General features: G+C 49.3%; 1 protein-coding gene across 3 annotated transcripts in view; it reads right to left on the bottom strand.

Annotated features, from left to right (window-relative positions):
- LOC144133536 (ribosomal protein S6 kinase alpha-5-like) overlaps window positions 1-14716 on the bottom strand; it is a 258998-nt gene that overhangs the window by 17544 nt on the left and 226738 nt on the right. For all 3 annotated transcript variants that reach the window (XM_077666700.1, XM_077666702.1, XM_077666701.1), the window contains exons 3-7: window positions 5092-5310; window positions 4373-4488; window positions 2611-2721; window positions 761-948; window positions 360-510 (exon numbers count right to left, since the gene is read on the bottom strand). In XM_077666700.1, coding sequence (XP_077522826.1) covers window positions 360-510; window positions 761-948; window positions 2611-2721; window positions 4373-4488; window positions 5092-5310 — 785 coding nt within the window. The remainder of the gene's footprint in view (window positions 1-359; window positions 511-760; window positions 949-2610; window positions 2722-4372; window positions 4489-5091; window positions 5311-14716) is intronic.

Here is a 14716-nt window from a genome sequence, read left to right as displayed (position 1 = left end):
AAAAAATTAATTTCTGTAGATCTAAGGGCCCAGTAGATGAGAATGATAGTGCACTACCTAATTCCCACACCCATAATTAGGCTGCATGAACACCAAGCAGTGCGATAAGCGAAGGAGAGAATCGGGCTGCACCCAGCCCTGAGAACAGCCTAGTGGATGGCATGGCAATCGCCCAGTCCTGTGTTTCATGCAGATGTGGCAACTCTCACCAAGTTTGCCAAGTTGACAGTCACGTGACAAAGATAGAAAATTGCAAGGGTGAGCATACAATGGCAAAACTGCAATGAATGCCACAGTTAATGTGCTTCACAAGCCTATGCAGGCTTTACAAAGTTAGTAAAAAATGCAGAACTGCTCACTTTGAAAAACCTATGCCTCTTCAATTCAAGGGCATCATCGATTCCACCACCAAGACGTTTCCGTGGGTCCTTGACAAGGAGCTTTTGAATGAAGTCCTTGATATCACCAGATATGGTGTCTGGCATTGGCGGCTGGCTCTTCAGTATCCTCCTGGGAATAGGGCGAAGGTGTGAGTGAGTAATTTGCAAGTGATTATGCCTGCTGCCATGCACCACATGCAATAAAACACTGCGTAAGAAGAGTGTGTTTGCCTTCATCTGTTCCCTGCTGTTGTAATCTCCTGCTTTTGTGCCACTCGAAAATTATGAATTCCGCATCTCAACAGCACTTAGACCAGTTTCGAGCATTAATTACCTGTAGGCGTTTTCTGCTTCCAGTTATAATATGTTGCCACACTCACTTAGAGATCTCGGCCTGGTTGTTGCGCTCCCCCTCGACCGTGAAGGGTGATGCCCCCGTGAGCAGCTCATACGCAAGCACGCCGACACTCCACCAGTCGACACTGAAGTCGTGGCCCGTGGTTCCACCACGCACCACTTCGGGGGCCATGTACTCAATCGTTCCACAAAATGAGTATGTCCTCTGATCCTGTCACAAAAAAAAGAAAGAAAGAAAACACAGAGGTAAGATTCCTGTTCACATAACAGTGCTGCAGTTATGGTTCAGTCTGACTGCAATGAAGCAAGCTGTAAATTAGGTCATTTAGTCGAGAAGAACCTCATTAAGAGGAAGAAAACATCTGTCAATGCAGCTACATGAAATCGCGATTAATTCGCTCACTGATGTAGTAGTCAACCAAAGTCAGTTTCGTTAAACCACAGGAGTATAGGTTCACGGCTACACAGAACTGTAACTGGTCTAATAATTTGAAGTCATTGCTCTTTATCACAAATTTCATTTATCATGAATCCCCAAGAAGTTTATAGTCATTAAGCTATATGGTGGTATTAAATCATAGTTTGAATCACGATATTTGTTTGTTAAGATAAAGACTGAGTTAAAAAGACAAGCATATTGCTGCATGAAATTCCAATTGGTCTGACCTGTTTGAGATCCCTTTCGTATACCAAGAAAACATATGAGACCGTAGGTGACTTTTCAAGTCAAGAATCATTTCATTAAATCAATAATTCTATGAAACAAGGAAATAAAGTCTGTCATGTGGTTACATGCAATCACAAATGCTTTGTCCCACTGAAAAATTTGTAGAACAGCATTTCTACAAACTGAGGTTTAGCTGTGCAAGGTTAGGTGTGTTTTTTGGGAGAACTATATAGAGTTTCAAACCTGGTCGGTCGATTCCATCCTTTAGAATAATTTGAGTACCACAACTAAGATAACACAATAGTGTTAAAAGCCCCATTATGCAGAAAATCCGGCGTTGGTGTTGCGAGCGAAAAATCACGAGCACGACTGGCAGGTGGTGCTCAAAGAGCAACTTAGGAGGCAGGTAGGCCGCCTAGGTCACGTGACCTTGTGGCGTCGTCACAGCCTGCCCACCAGATAGTCAGCGAAGTGCCCACCGTGGCAGGTGGTAGTTGAATTAATGATTGGTCGCTCGGGAAGAGCAACCTGGCCCACACAAGACCCATCGCTGGGAGCACCTGCCATCGCAGGGGAATGTCACATAGCTTAACCACTGCATTACTGCGCCAGGAGTGGTATGAGGACTTCCAAGGTATCTAAGAATGTAAAGTAGAGAATGACCTTCGGCATATAAGGGAATCAACCTGTTATGCTACCCCGTCGTACTCTTAAGGCAGAGCATAAGTGTCCCCTTCAATTTTTTGCAGTAGTAATTAACTCTACAGAAAAGCTGGCACAGTCTTGCGATGCCAATAGAGAAAATGGGGGTCAATTGCATCAGACTCCTTATGTTCTTGCTTTTTTTTTTACACATGGAGTTTCAGCAAAAGCACATTTGACATGGAAAATCCCCACCACAAAACTTGCCCTTGCTTTAATGGCAAAACCCAACTCAGAGCCACAGAACACTTAGCAGGTGCAGAGCTCCGGAAGAGAAAAAACACACTGGGGGAATGCCTGAAGGACATGGAAGCCCCATCACAGCCGCATTTTTTGCAATGCTCTGTGGCGGTTTCGGAGAGGGGAGTGGGAAGGGTCGGAGCAAGGAAAGGGCAGTGGCACAAACAACTCTTGAGAGGAGAATTTGGAGAGGGGAAGAGAGTGTGACAAGCCCTGGTGGGTTTCGGCAAAAAGTGGGTCACGAGGGCTGCTACTGGCGCTTGCCTTCTCATGCGGAAGAAACTCCTTGCTCAGTCCGAAGTCTGTCAGGACGATGTGTCCTTGGCTGTCGAGAAGGATGTTCTCCAGCTTGATGTCGCGGTAGATTATGCCCAGCTGTAGACAGGGGAGAATAGAATAGACAGGTGCATAACAGGGTATCAAGCGCACAGCCACAAACAGACGGAGAAGCTTTACCATGCGACTGTACTAGTGTCAGCATAACTACATATCATTTTAAAAGCACTGCTAATCAATATATCAAGATACTCACAATAAGGCACTTTAAAATAACAGCACCAAGACCATTTCGTCCAAAGAATGAGAAAAAAGACAAGTGAAAAGGAAGGTTTTTCACTTTTATCCTGGTTGCGGGATCACGTAGGGCAGCCCTGCTTCAAGTGAAAACACTAGAGAGGTGCTGACTTCCTTGTTTAGAGACAAGAAAGGCTAAGGTGATAGCCACCAAGGACCACTTCTGTCAGGCTCTTTTAATATTCACGCAAGATCTAACCTTGCTGCTGCAAGGCTAGCGAGTTGCAGAGATTCAAAGACATTGCTTTCTCTCGATCCTTGTGGCTGTAGCCTTTCTCTCATTCAAACAATACAGAATCAGTGCATAAATCATAAGCATAGATGACTGCAGGGTAATTTGCTCTCTTCCCATGTGAAAGGAAATATAACTGGCCATGAGGCGACATGCTGGACGGTTCTTTGCTTCCTACGGAAAACAAAAGGGGACAGCTGTCCTTTGGTTTGCCCTTATTCATTCCTCTCGACTGTTCTTGCTCTACTGAGGTATTTCCTTCCACCATTTTTTTTTCTTTACTTGCTAAGACATCTGTCTGTGCAACTGGACAGTCGCATTTTTCTTTTCTAAGGCAGATGCAAGAAGTGGTCTGCACCTCCTCAAATAACTGCACAATGCAGGAAAAGTTGTGCAGACATGGATTTGCTGACAAATACACTAACATAAGTAACATTAAAGGGCTAAATTGCGACAGGCAGGCTGCAGCCATACAGAAGAACGGAAATGATTTGTGTCCTATAACTTAGTGGTGGTGGTTTATGTGGTTTATAGCCCCAAAGCGACTCAGGCTACGAGGGACGCCATAGTGGAGGGCTTCGGATAATTTCGACCACCTGAGGTTCTGTAACGTACACTGACATCAATCACACAGTACACGGGCACCTAGCATTTCGCCTCCATCGAAATTCAACCGCCATGGCGGGACCGAACCCGCGTCTTTCGGGTCAGCAGTGAAGCACTATAACCACTGAGCCACCGCAGCAGCACTGTAGCTCAATACTGACTTGGTAGGAAAGCGATAAAAAAATTTGGGGTGAAAGAGAACAGCGTGCACTAAGTTAGTACATTATGTTCATTGTGTTATCTCCTGTAGATAACCATTTTTTTTTTCTTGATAATGTCAATTCACTGCACATCGCAGCTTAAAAGAATGCCATCCCCAAACTGTGCATGCCTACCACATGCCCACACTTTGTGCTGGCAGCATACTTTGCAGCAGAAGGGACATTATACAGGATAAACTTACATTGCCAACAGTTTATACAAATGCATAGTGTGTTCATGTTGCTAAAGACAGCCCTATTGTTTGTTGTGCTTCCTTAGTAAAAATTAAATAGACAGGGTGTGTGGAATAGCTAGACTTGCATCATCAACATCTTACACGCTATGGGCACTAGCAGTCATTCCATGCAGAGAAAAAACAAAAGTTCAAGAAAGAAACAGAACAGCAGTTCTTACCTTGTGCAAGTGCTCGAGAGCCAGCACTATCTCTCCAATGTAAATCTTGACCTCAGACTCTGTGAAGTGGTCTCTTTGGTAGAGATGAGTGAACAGTTCTCCTCCACTAACGTAGTCTGAAAGTATAAAGAAAAAAAAAAGATGACCGGTGAGCTTTGGAAAAAGTGTTGCTTGAAGCCTAGAGATGTTCAAACAGTCTGAACTGTGCCGAGAGGTCAAGTATGAGACAGAATTTAATTGTAATGCAGGTTCCCGCATCGTCACGAGAACCAATAACAAGGGGCCTGGCAATGCCTGATAACTTTTAAAGCTGCATGACACTCAAAGCATGATTCGACAGGTTTATAGTTATGCTTGAAACAATGTTGATTACACTGTAATTTGATGAGGATCCCAGGCTCATATTAAACAAATGTGTCAAATTTCAATAAAATGTCATAGAGACAATAAAAGTGGTACATGTTTTTGCCCTTGCTCAAGAGGCAAAAGATAGCAGTATCTCAAGAACATGTGGCAGCCTTTCTTTTCAACTTCTATATTACGACATCATCAGTACCTGAAAAAAAAAAATTAAGAGGGCACAGGAACGGTCATGGCGTCATGCTAGCAATATATGAAGCAGTCTGCATGACACATGGGTATCATGTTCTCGCCTTCCTTTTCTTCAGCACCGAACAAAATTATATGTGTTATGGTTTCATTACAAGAACTTGACGCACCAAGGATTAGGTGCAGCTTGGCATCTGTCTGGAAGGCGTAGTGGAGTGTCACCAGGAATGGCGACTGCCGGATGGCTTCAAGGACTTGGCGCTCGGTGCGAGTGTGCTCCAGTGTCTTCTGCTTCTGGACGATGGATGCCTTCTTGAGGACCTTCATGGCGTACAACTTGCCATGGTCGTGGCCGCCAACTTTGCGCACCAGGAAGACCTTTCCATAGGCTGCAGCAGAAAACAAAAAAGAGGCACATATCTGAGCCCAGAATCAGAATCATATCAGAAGGCATATGATAGGTCATACCGTCTGACTCTGCTAGACTACAGCACTAAGAAGTCATATCGCGTCTTAAATTCTCACTCTCATAACACGATGCTCAGTATCTGAAGACCATAATTGCTGAGCCACCATGGTGGGTTTCGTAAGAGAAAAAACCAGCAGGAGAGGCACGCCTACACACTGAAGGCTTACAAGTCATCGGTCCTGTGAAGGTCCTCTCTTTCTTTTCAGAACCAAATCTACAATGACGGGATAAGGGCGACAGATCATGCGTGAGGCCCTTTGCGGCTATCCTCTCTCGGCGCATAAAGCTTCATCTCAGCTCCGCCCAATACTGTGTGCACGTCAGTCACACTCGTTTTTCACACGTTCGTGCGCATTGTGTTCTCTTGCTCCGCAGTCACGTAGTACACATAAGCCCACCGACGTTCCGTCCGCCACCGTCACAGCAGCGTGCACTTCTCCGAGATCGAGAAAGTCCGTGTCGGCGTCGGCCGCGCGCGCTAGCTCTGAGAGGCGACGTGTGCGTCCTTTTTTTTTTTTTTGTCGTAGCGCGTATGGCGTTGGCAAGGCACGGATGAATGCGTACGGCGCACACAGCCTTCACCCAGTCTTTTCAGCGCGCCGGGCTTCCATGCATGCAGCTAGCACAGCGTGGAGAGCGCGGGCGCGTTTTATGCAGCGAATCCGTCCCACTTCTCGAAAACGCGCGGCACGCCGAACAACACACGACGACATTGACGCACGATCTCCGCGAGACAGCCATGCGCTGCAGCAAGGCTGGGTAAGGTGCCGATCGAGGGCGCTATACGCGCGGATTCCGTGCATCGAAAGAAATGACAGCTGTGCGTGGAGCCACAAACGTTGGTCCGCTGGTTGACTAAATGACTAGGCAAGGCCCAAAGCGGAAGGACTGCTGCATGCGAGCGGTCACGCGCAGGAGGTCGTGCTTGAGAGAAAGTCTGGTTCCGCTCCAGGCGACCAGATTCCCTTTTTCATTCTTCCTCAGTCCTCCACTTCCTCTTGCTGGAATCAGCAATGAAGAGAAAATTTGGGCGCCAGGGAAATCTTGTTCTCAATCGTGAAATCCTCCTCACTTCGCGTCATGATAAACGTCACAGAGCTACACACCGCCATGTTGCCTTTCTGATTGACTCTCAGTAAGTGTCACCTGCTTCTAACCGGAGTCGGGAAAACATATCTATTCCAGTCTCACTTGACGTCATAGTACCGTTCATATCGCTTTCAAGAACGTATATATCTGTTCTGTGCCTGACAGAAAACGAGGAGTGCCTCCATATACATGGCTACTCTGCATCGCTTCCACATTTTAAAGGTTGAGCCGTTAAGACATCACACTGTTCCACTCGGCTGCGAGAACTTGATGCGATCGCACCGACCAGATGTTAACCTTTCTGCACACAGGCCGCTGAAAATGTATGAAAAAGACAGACAGAAAAGTGACGAGATTTTGGGCTCAACAGCCAAGGATGGCTGCGTCCCCTCGACGCACACTAAAACCATCCACGCTGCACCGTTTTAAGTGACCCGTTTGCGCATGTGTCCTTTTCACCGACAGGCTCCGTTCTCGCTCGTTCCACAGGTTGCCTAGCTGCGCCTGTACGTAACGAACACGAGGAACGGCTTACGAAACCTTTGGCAGCGCCTGCTCCCCCATCTCTCCTCGGAGCATCTTCGCTCACAAAGGTTCGGTTTCCTAACGGACTCGAGGTCACACGTTGCGCTCAGGGAAGATGTAACGCCCGCTTCGCGAGAGCACACAAAGGCGGGAGATAGGCGCGCCGCGATGGCGCCCGCTACACCGTAACGTTAACTGTTGCTGTCCACAATCACAAAGGTCGAACGGGGTCAAATCAGCTTCGCGTGTGATCCACATTGCGTTGAGGGTAAACAAAGAATCTCTCCAGAGTGAGTGTTTCAGACGCTCATCCAGCCACCATGTGCTGACCATGCATGGAGGGAAAAAAAAACTAGGAGGGAGCATGACGTCCCTCGATAAAGCCTCTGCAAGCCATCCTCCTCTGACGCCGCTGCCGAGGGCCCTTTTGCGCACTGACTCTTGGGAAATAGCCCTACACAGTAACCAGACTGCCAACCAGCTTGGATCGCGGTGCTTTTTAGTGAACGTCCGTGCTCCGATGTATAGCGAAACCGAAATCCGGCTAAGAGCTACCGCTGCCTTGTCACGTGAGGGCCTGTTTCCCATTATGCTTTCCATTATATTTTTCATGACTATAACAGGCTTCAAGATTATTTCGTCACGCTCCCTCCTAGTTTTTTTTTCCCTCCATGTGACCACGGTGCCAGGCATCTTCCACCATGGTGCCAGGATAGATGGATGGATGAGAGCATCATCTTTGAATCGGGTGGTCGGCTAAAACTTGGTCAAAACGTTCACAACAACAAAAAGTTTTTTTTTTATTTTTCTATTAGTGACTGCTCCTGTTTCCCACGCTCCATGGTTCGAGGTAACCGACTTTTCCGACTTCAATTTTTTTTTTCTTTATGTAAGGCTGAAGTGCGGTAAGGCTTCACTGCCGTGAGTCTCTATTTATTCGACACTCAACCTCCGTAATTTCTTTGAATATTTTCTCCCGCGAATGCGTTTACATCTCTCCTCCTATATAGATATGTACTACTGGCACTCCCTTTGAATCGGGGCCATTTTGCCTAGTAAATTAAAGTGGCTGTTTTTTCATTTCGCGCTTTTACCTCTTTTTTTCTTACTTCGATTCGTATTCCGTTTACTTAAACGACGTTTGCGCTGTTGGCAGGTTGAATCGCCCTCGTAACGAGACTTCTCACTGGTCGATTAATTTTTCTTTTTATCGCTTTGCACGCTTTATTTCCCGTTCCGCCGTTGCCAGAAAGGAGAGCCAAGTTCTGCCGAACGCACCCGAATCCCAAGTGGCGCAGAAGAGAGCCTTGCTTGCGCAACGTTGATATGATTGCGTCACAGACAGCAGCGGAGCAGACAAGTGTGGGTGACGTAACGCCACACTCGCCAGTTCACCGAGGGCTCCCTCGACCTTTTCGCGCCGTCACCGCAAAATCACGACCTGAAGAGGTCGACCTTGAAGACGCGGCGTCCGTTGCTGTTAAATATTTATCCGGGATTAATTTCAACAACAGCGCAGTTTTGCATCCAATTCCACGCCTAAACCATATGCCACATGCGTGGTATGTAAGAACATTGTCCTCGACAGACCCTCCACATCCGCCCCTCTTCCCTTTCGCCTCAGTTACTACGGCGTTCTGCTAATGCAACAGTGTAGCATGATCATGAACAAGGAGAGGACAATCTAGACTCTTCTTCCGCAGGGAAGGTACATGAGTAGTATGAAGGAAGGGGGGGGGGGGGGGGGGTCATTCATGCCTGTCCATTACGTGTCATACAAAAATAATTTTCAGGGGCGACCAGGACATAAAGAAGCGCTGATTAAAAAGGTTCAACTGCATTTTTCTATCTGTTTTCAATAAAAAGGGGAAGTGTTCCGGGCATTCGCGCAGAACTTCAAAGACTTATGAACAACGCGGGGCAATTCCTTCTAGCCCGCGAGGTCCGGCGGGACCAAATCCACGAAGAAAAAAAAAATATTTCCCCCAGTGTCGTTTTCTTTTCTCATTCCTACCGAAGACGTCGTGAGGGGGGTCAATAGGCCAGCAGGTCATACGTATAACAGTAGATAATTTTCGCAATGAACGCAGACTCCCCTTTATTGTACAACTCTCAAGAAATACATAAAAGTCTAAAATAAATGTGGGGAAGCATGCACCAAACCAGAGGTTATCGCAGGCAAAACCAATTGAAAATAAATGGGGCCGACGTCGGCTACGGCCGCACAACAGGCCGTAGGTCTCCTTAATTGAATTATAGTCGGATACAATTATAGAAATGGGCTTGGGCAGGGCATGTAATGCGAAGGCAAGATAACCGCTGGTCCTTAAGGGTAACAGAAGGGATTCCGAGAGAGAAGGGAAGCGTAGCAGGGGCGGCAGAAGGTTAGGTAGGCGGATGAGATTAAGAAGTTTGCGGGTGGACGCAGCTGGCAAAGGACAGGGTTACTTGGAGACACATGCATGGGAGAGGCCTTTGCCCTGCAGTGGGCGTAGTCAGGCCGGTGATGATGATGACGACAAGTCAAGAACGAAGCGGCAAATGCTCCTCAAAGGAAGCCCTGCAGCCAATGACGTCTGCCGATTTTCAGGGGCCCGTGGCTAATCCGAGTAACACATGGTGAATCTCCCTTCATCTGCCACACACTGCGATGCAGGTCTAAGAAGATTACCCACAACGTCATGGGAATCGGTAGACCTCCCTTTCAGGGGAATTAGCCGCCTCGTTTTTTGAGTTGCATCCGACTACGTAATTCCGTTCAACCTCGGGTTCGTTTTAAACGAGCGCTGCACAAAGGGAAAGGATTAATTACTAAGGCCGGCGTCTCACTGCGTCTCCGCCCATGCATGCCTCACGTGTACGGCGCACGTACGAGCGCGTCAAACTCATTAGGACAGCCGAACTCCTCCTTCGAGGACCGCAATTCTCGCCCTCCACCACACCGCGGCGATAATCGGCCGCCGTTCTCGGGCACGGCGAGCCGTCCGGCACTGCAGTATACCCGGCAGCACAAAGGCAGGGAAACGCCTTTCCGCCAATTACCTGCGCGTTTCCAAACTGCAGCAGGATAACGGATCCGATCGCCTGGTGGCCGACCACCTTGAATATTCCCCGCCGCCGCGGAAGGAACGCCGACAGAGGGAAATTACAGGTTTCGGAGAGGTCGCAGCCGATCAACGTAGAGGCACAGTCGGGATTAAAAAAAAAAAAGGAGGGGGGGGGGGGGGGGGGCACGCCGTTATCTTCGCGACGCACTGCCGTATGAAGCTTCATCAAGCATGAGTTGTAGCGAAGCACGCACAATCAGTGGAGCGCACTACCTTACTGCAGTTTAGAACACTGCAGTAGAAAGCAGCAGTCGTACGTCAAAGTTGTAAGAGAGAGTTTTAGACCAGAGGGCTGTACTAGCCGGCGCATGCGCACTAGCCACCCGGCTGCTCTAACATGCGCCTACACTAGTACGTCTCAGCTCTATTACTTGAAACAAACTTCTATGTATGCACATCTCTAGGGGCCTTCAACAAAATGGCTGCAGAAGGCCTGCAGAAGTTACCCGCGCATGAGTGGCGCACCTTTAGGCAGAACGTCGCGGGAATTCGGTGCATTTCCCCTGAAGGATGATGCTTCTAGCTAGAGGATATGCCGAGATAGCTGCGCTGAAACGACCGCGACAGTCGTTCGAACCGACATCCTCCAAAACTGACACCAACCCAACCGGGACCGCTCTGCATAAAAGCTGTCTTCGAAGCGATTAGCCGCTTTGTGAAGTTGGAAGAACGCCAATCTCGGACAAAGAACAATCTCCTTCGTCTTTTTTTCTTCTTCGCATGCCTACGGGCAATCTACACGTACTGTAAAGAGCGAAGACAGAGTTAACTAAAGGCGCGGGAAGGACCGCACAGGGACGTGTTCCTTGGCTGGCAACGTTCGATGGCAGATCGTTAGCACCTGACGACAGAACCATTAGCGCGAGCAGCCGCTCCCTGTACAGACGCATATCTCTTGCTGTTCCGGTGTACAGTTCCGACGTCCTTCCGCGCACCATGCAGGATAAAAAAAAAAGAGCGAGACATCAGAAACAAGAAATAACCCCAGCAGCGGCAGCAAAAAGCGGTGTCCTTCCGTCCAGAAACGGATCGTAATACGTCCCTCGTCGAGCGGGAGTGATTGCATCGCGCCGCCGGTGATGTGTTGGTGAATAATCGACGATTTCGTGACTGCAAGGCCGCTCACGCGCCACAGCCATCTCGGCGTTTATTTTTACATACGCGCGTATTTTTCATTATCTCCGCGCATCTCTATCACTGGAGCTGGAGGAAGATGCGTTGCTATTAAACACAAAAATAAAAGATTAGAAAAAATGAAGCTGTTATAAACTCCCGGAAAGCCGATACTGCAGTGAGGGTTGGAAAAAACGGCATTGAAGTGGCGGTGATTGCCCAAGGGTATCCAAACCTGATCAGGATCGTGGGGCATCTAGCCGGAAGGGAGACATCTGCAGCGACTGCTTGCCACTCTTTGCATTTTTTTTTAAGTGCGCCGGTACAGAAAGAGAGAAATCCCATATTGAATTCGCATGGAATGGAAGGTGACGCAATGGCTGCAATACCCACTCCCCGAGGAAAATAGACCGGCGCATTTGCATCTCTGAAAGCCGCTTTCATAACTCTAGAGGACGTGTGGGCGAATTTTTGCGCAGATGCAGAGGCCCGGCTAACATATAAGCACGGCATGCAAACCGGCCCCATTCTGGTACGTTCAACTTGGCGGGATCGGGCGATACAGCTTAACAGTCAGGGTCACAGCTAGCGTTAGACAAGGTTGACGCCGTGGCGCCGGAAAAAAAAAAAAGAAGCAAGCAAAAAGTCCCCGGGGAAGTTATATGTCGCGGTGTCACACTTAGCTGCGGCGCCTCGCGCGGTGACGCCGCTGAGCCTCAAAATTGAAATCTTTAAGGTTCTGGCTTCCTCAGCGATCAAGCGGCGTCACGGTGGTGGAAGAGGAAAGTATCGAATTCGTAAGCACTGAGAACTGTGGCGCACCGTGCGTGCTCCTCTCAGAAGTGAAATTATCAGATATCGTTTACTGTTCTATAACGCTGCCTCAGATACATAAACTGGCGCACGAAGTTCGACTTGTACGTATACTATAAGACAAGAAATTGTTTCCGCGTTCATGAGAGTATAAGTAGATGCGGTTTTGCACTAACCGGGGGGGTATCGAGTAGACTTACCACGCGAGAGATAGCTAACGCTCGTAAGACATAGCGGCATCTCTCGAAGTCCGAAAGATGTGGCGGGGGTTGTGTGAACCTAATGCTTGCACAAATATGGCGAAGCCCTCGAAAAAAATGTCGCTCCCTCACCTCGCGAGAGACTGTTTTCGTCAGAAGGCGAGATGTATTACCCGGTAACCCAGTTGCCGCGGCCCTCACCTACATGGCATACACGTGCGGCGGTGACTCATCACCGAGTACAGTCGCCGACTGCAACTGCCGGCGAGCTCGCGCATAATACGAGCCGGGTGGCACGTAGGCGCCGCAACCCAACGACAGCGAGAGCAAGCAACAAGAGTGGACAGCAACAACAACAACGCTCACGGAAGGTGAGGTCGTTCGACGATTTGAAAAAGAGTAACGAGGAAAGCCGAGGAAGGCGACGCGAGGCGGGTAATACAGCGAGAATGAATACGAGCTCACGAGCTGAGCCGATTACAAAACGCGGCGGAGATTCTTCTTGGACGTGTCTGAGGCTGACCTCTTTTCTTTCACCCCCTTCCCTCCTTTTCCGTTCGCCTGCGTCCTTTCAAATTCGACGCGAGTGGGACCTCCCACTGCCCGAGCGGTCACGAGTGGCCTCAACTTTGCGCATGTTGTTTGTTTGAGAACGACCCAGAAAGATAACAGCAGCATGACCTCGAGGATTCCTAGCGAGACGAACAATCCAATGTCCAACGCGGGCCACTACGGCAGTATGCACCGTGAGCCCCGAAATCTTTGATCACCAAATGAAGGATAACCAGCCAGACATGGAAACACACACACGGAAACAGGGGAACAAGGTGACAATGTTAGGATTTTAGCTGACTGGCGAAGCGACGACTTTCATTACCCCGTTTACAAAGGGGAGGCATTTAAATAAACATCCGCACACGTACGCAAAATGCATTGCTAACGAGAACCCGAACTAGCATCGAACTCTAAGCAATGACAGCTATCCTACCTTCTCATCTGATCCAAATGTAAACTCCCAGAGGGAGGAAGGAGTTATGACGAGTCCGCGAATTTCGGTTAGTGCACGGGTTTCCGAAGCCGAGAGGACCAGGAACCACACATTAGCCAAAGGATGCTCTGGGGGTCCTCCAAGGTTACTGCGCCCCGGGCAAATTTACTCTTCATCGGGTGACCTGGCCACCATTGGGCTGGGGTCAGCATATCGGCGTGCATGCTTAGCGCGCACGGAGTTCCGTCAACATGAAAAACCGCGGTCCCTTTCTAGCGGCCTCCAAGCAGCTGGACTGCTGCACGCCACTCCAACCTGTTACGAAACCCCAGCGAAAAACCTTCCTGCTTTCAGCACCGCACGGGAGACGCCCTACGGGTGTCTTCAAACAACCGACGGACCTCAACGACGAAGTGATTTTCCGCCATCCTCGGCTTCGCTCTTCATTTTCCCAGCGTCAGTGTGTGTGCGGGAGCGGCGAGCGTCCTTTCAGGAGGACGTCCACGCGCCTCGGGAAGTACCTTGCGCCTAATGACTCCTCGCCGCGCCAACCGAGAAAACGGAAAGAATAAAAAGGAAAGGGACGATCGAGGAGCAATGGAAAGTGACCCAGGAAGCGGCAGCAACAACGGCAGGAACGACTACGGGCCTTCCTCCGTCGCACACGCGTGCGCCGAAGGCCGCCGCTGCGATTGCCTCACCTCGCGGCCACGCCGCGCCTGACATTCACCCACTGGCACACTTGCCAAGGGGAGTGTGCGAGGCCCGCCGTCAGCACCGACGGAGGACGCGACACACTTTACCCCCGGACGGAGAGGTGGCCCCTTTCGCCGACACAACCGCAAAAGAGACCGCTCGGCGCGAGGTTTTCTTTCTCCTCCTTCCCACAATTCTTTTTTCTTCTTTTCCGGCCGGACGACACAATGGACACGCACCGAAGGAGATAAGAGAACAAATAATAAAAAAAGACATGCGCGAACCAAGTCCTTTCGTTGGCCGTTTTCCTCCGCCACCTTCGCGCCCAAACTATGCACTCCCGTCCAAAGCGTGCCTTCCTCGTTCTTTATTGCGAAGCGAGGATGAGACGGTCGGTTCAATATCTCCATTATACGCTTCGCTTCCCGAGTAGCTCGGTAGTTGCGCGGGGCGCGGCTGGCTTATCGCTGTCCTCATATAGTGGCCGACAATCAGAGACCTGCCCGCGAGCCCGTATCTCTCGCGTCTTCCCCGAAGAGCGAATCTTGGATTCGGCGAGAAAAAAGTTTCGGCCGAAGAACTCATATTTATAGAGGAGGGGGACGATCACGCGACGCTGGCTTCCAGATGGCGCTGGTAGAGGAAGCATGTGGGGATTATATAATGGTCAGAAATATTCTCTAATGCTATGGTGTCAACACGGAGAAAAAGTTTAAAATAAAATGAAGGAGGAGGCAGAGGCGCTAAAGGCGTTACAAATTTACGAGTATGAGCCCACGGTACCCAGCTGCTTTC

This window comes from Amblyomma americanum, chromosome 5 (assembly GCF_052857255.1).
Source record: "Amblyomma americanum isolate KBUSLIRL-KWMA chromosome 5, ASM5285725v1, whole genome shotgun sequence".
Classification (NCBI taxonomy): Eukaryota; Metazoa; Arthropoda; class Arachnida; order Ixodida; family Ixodidae; genus Amblyomma; species Amblyomma americanum.
This window is presented reverse-complemented; position numbering and strand designations above follow the sequence as displayed.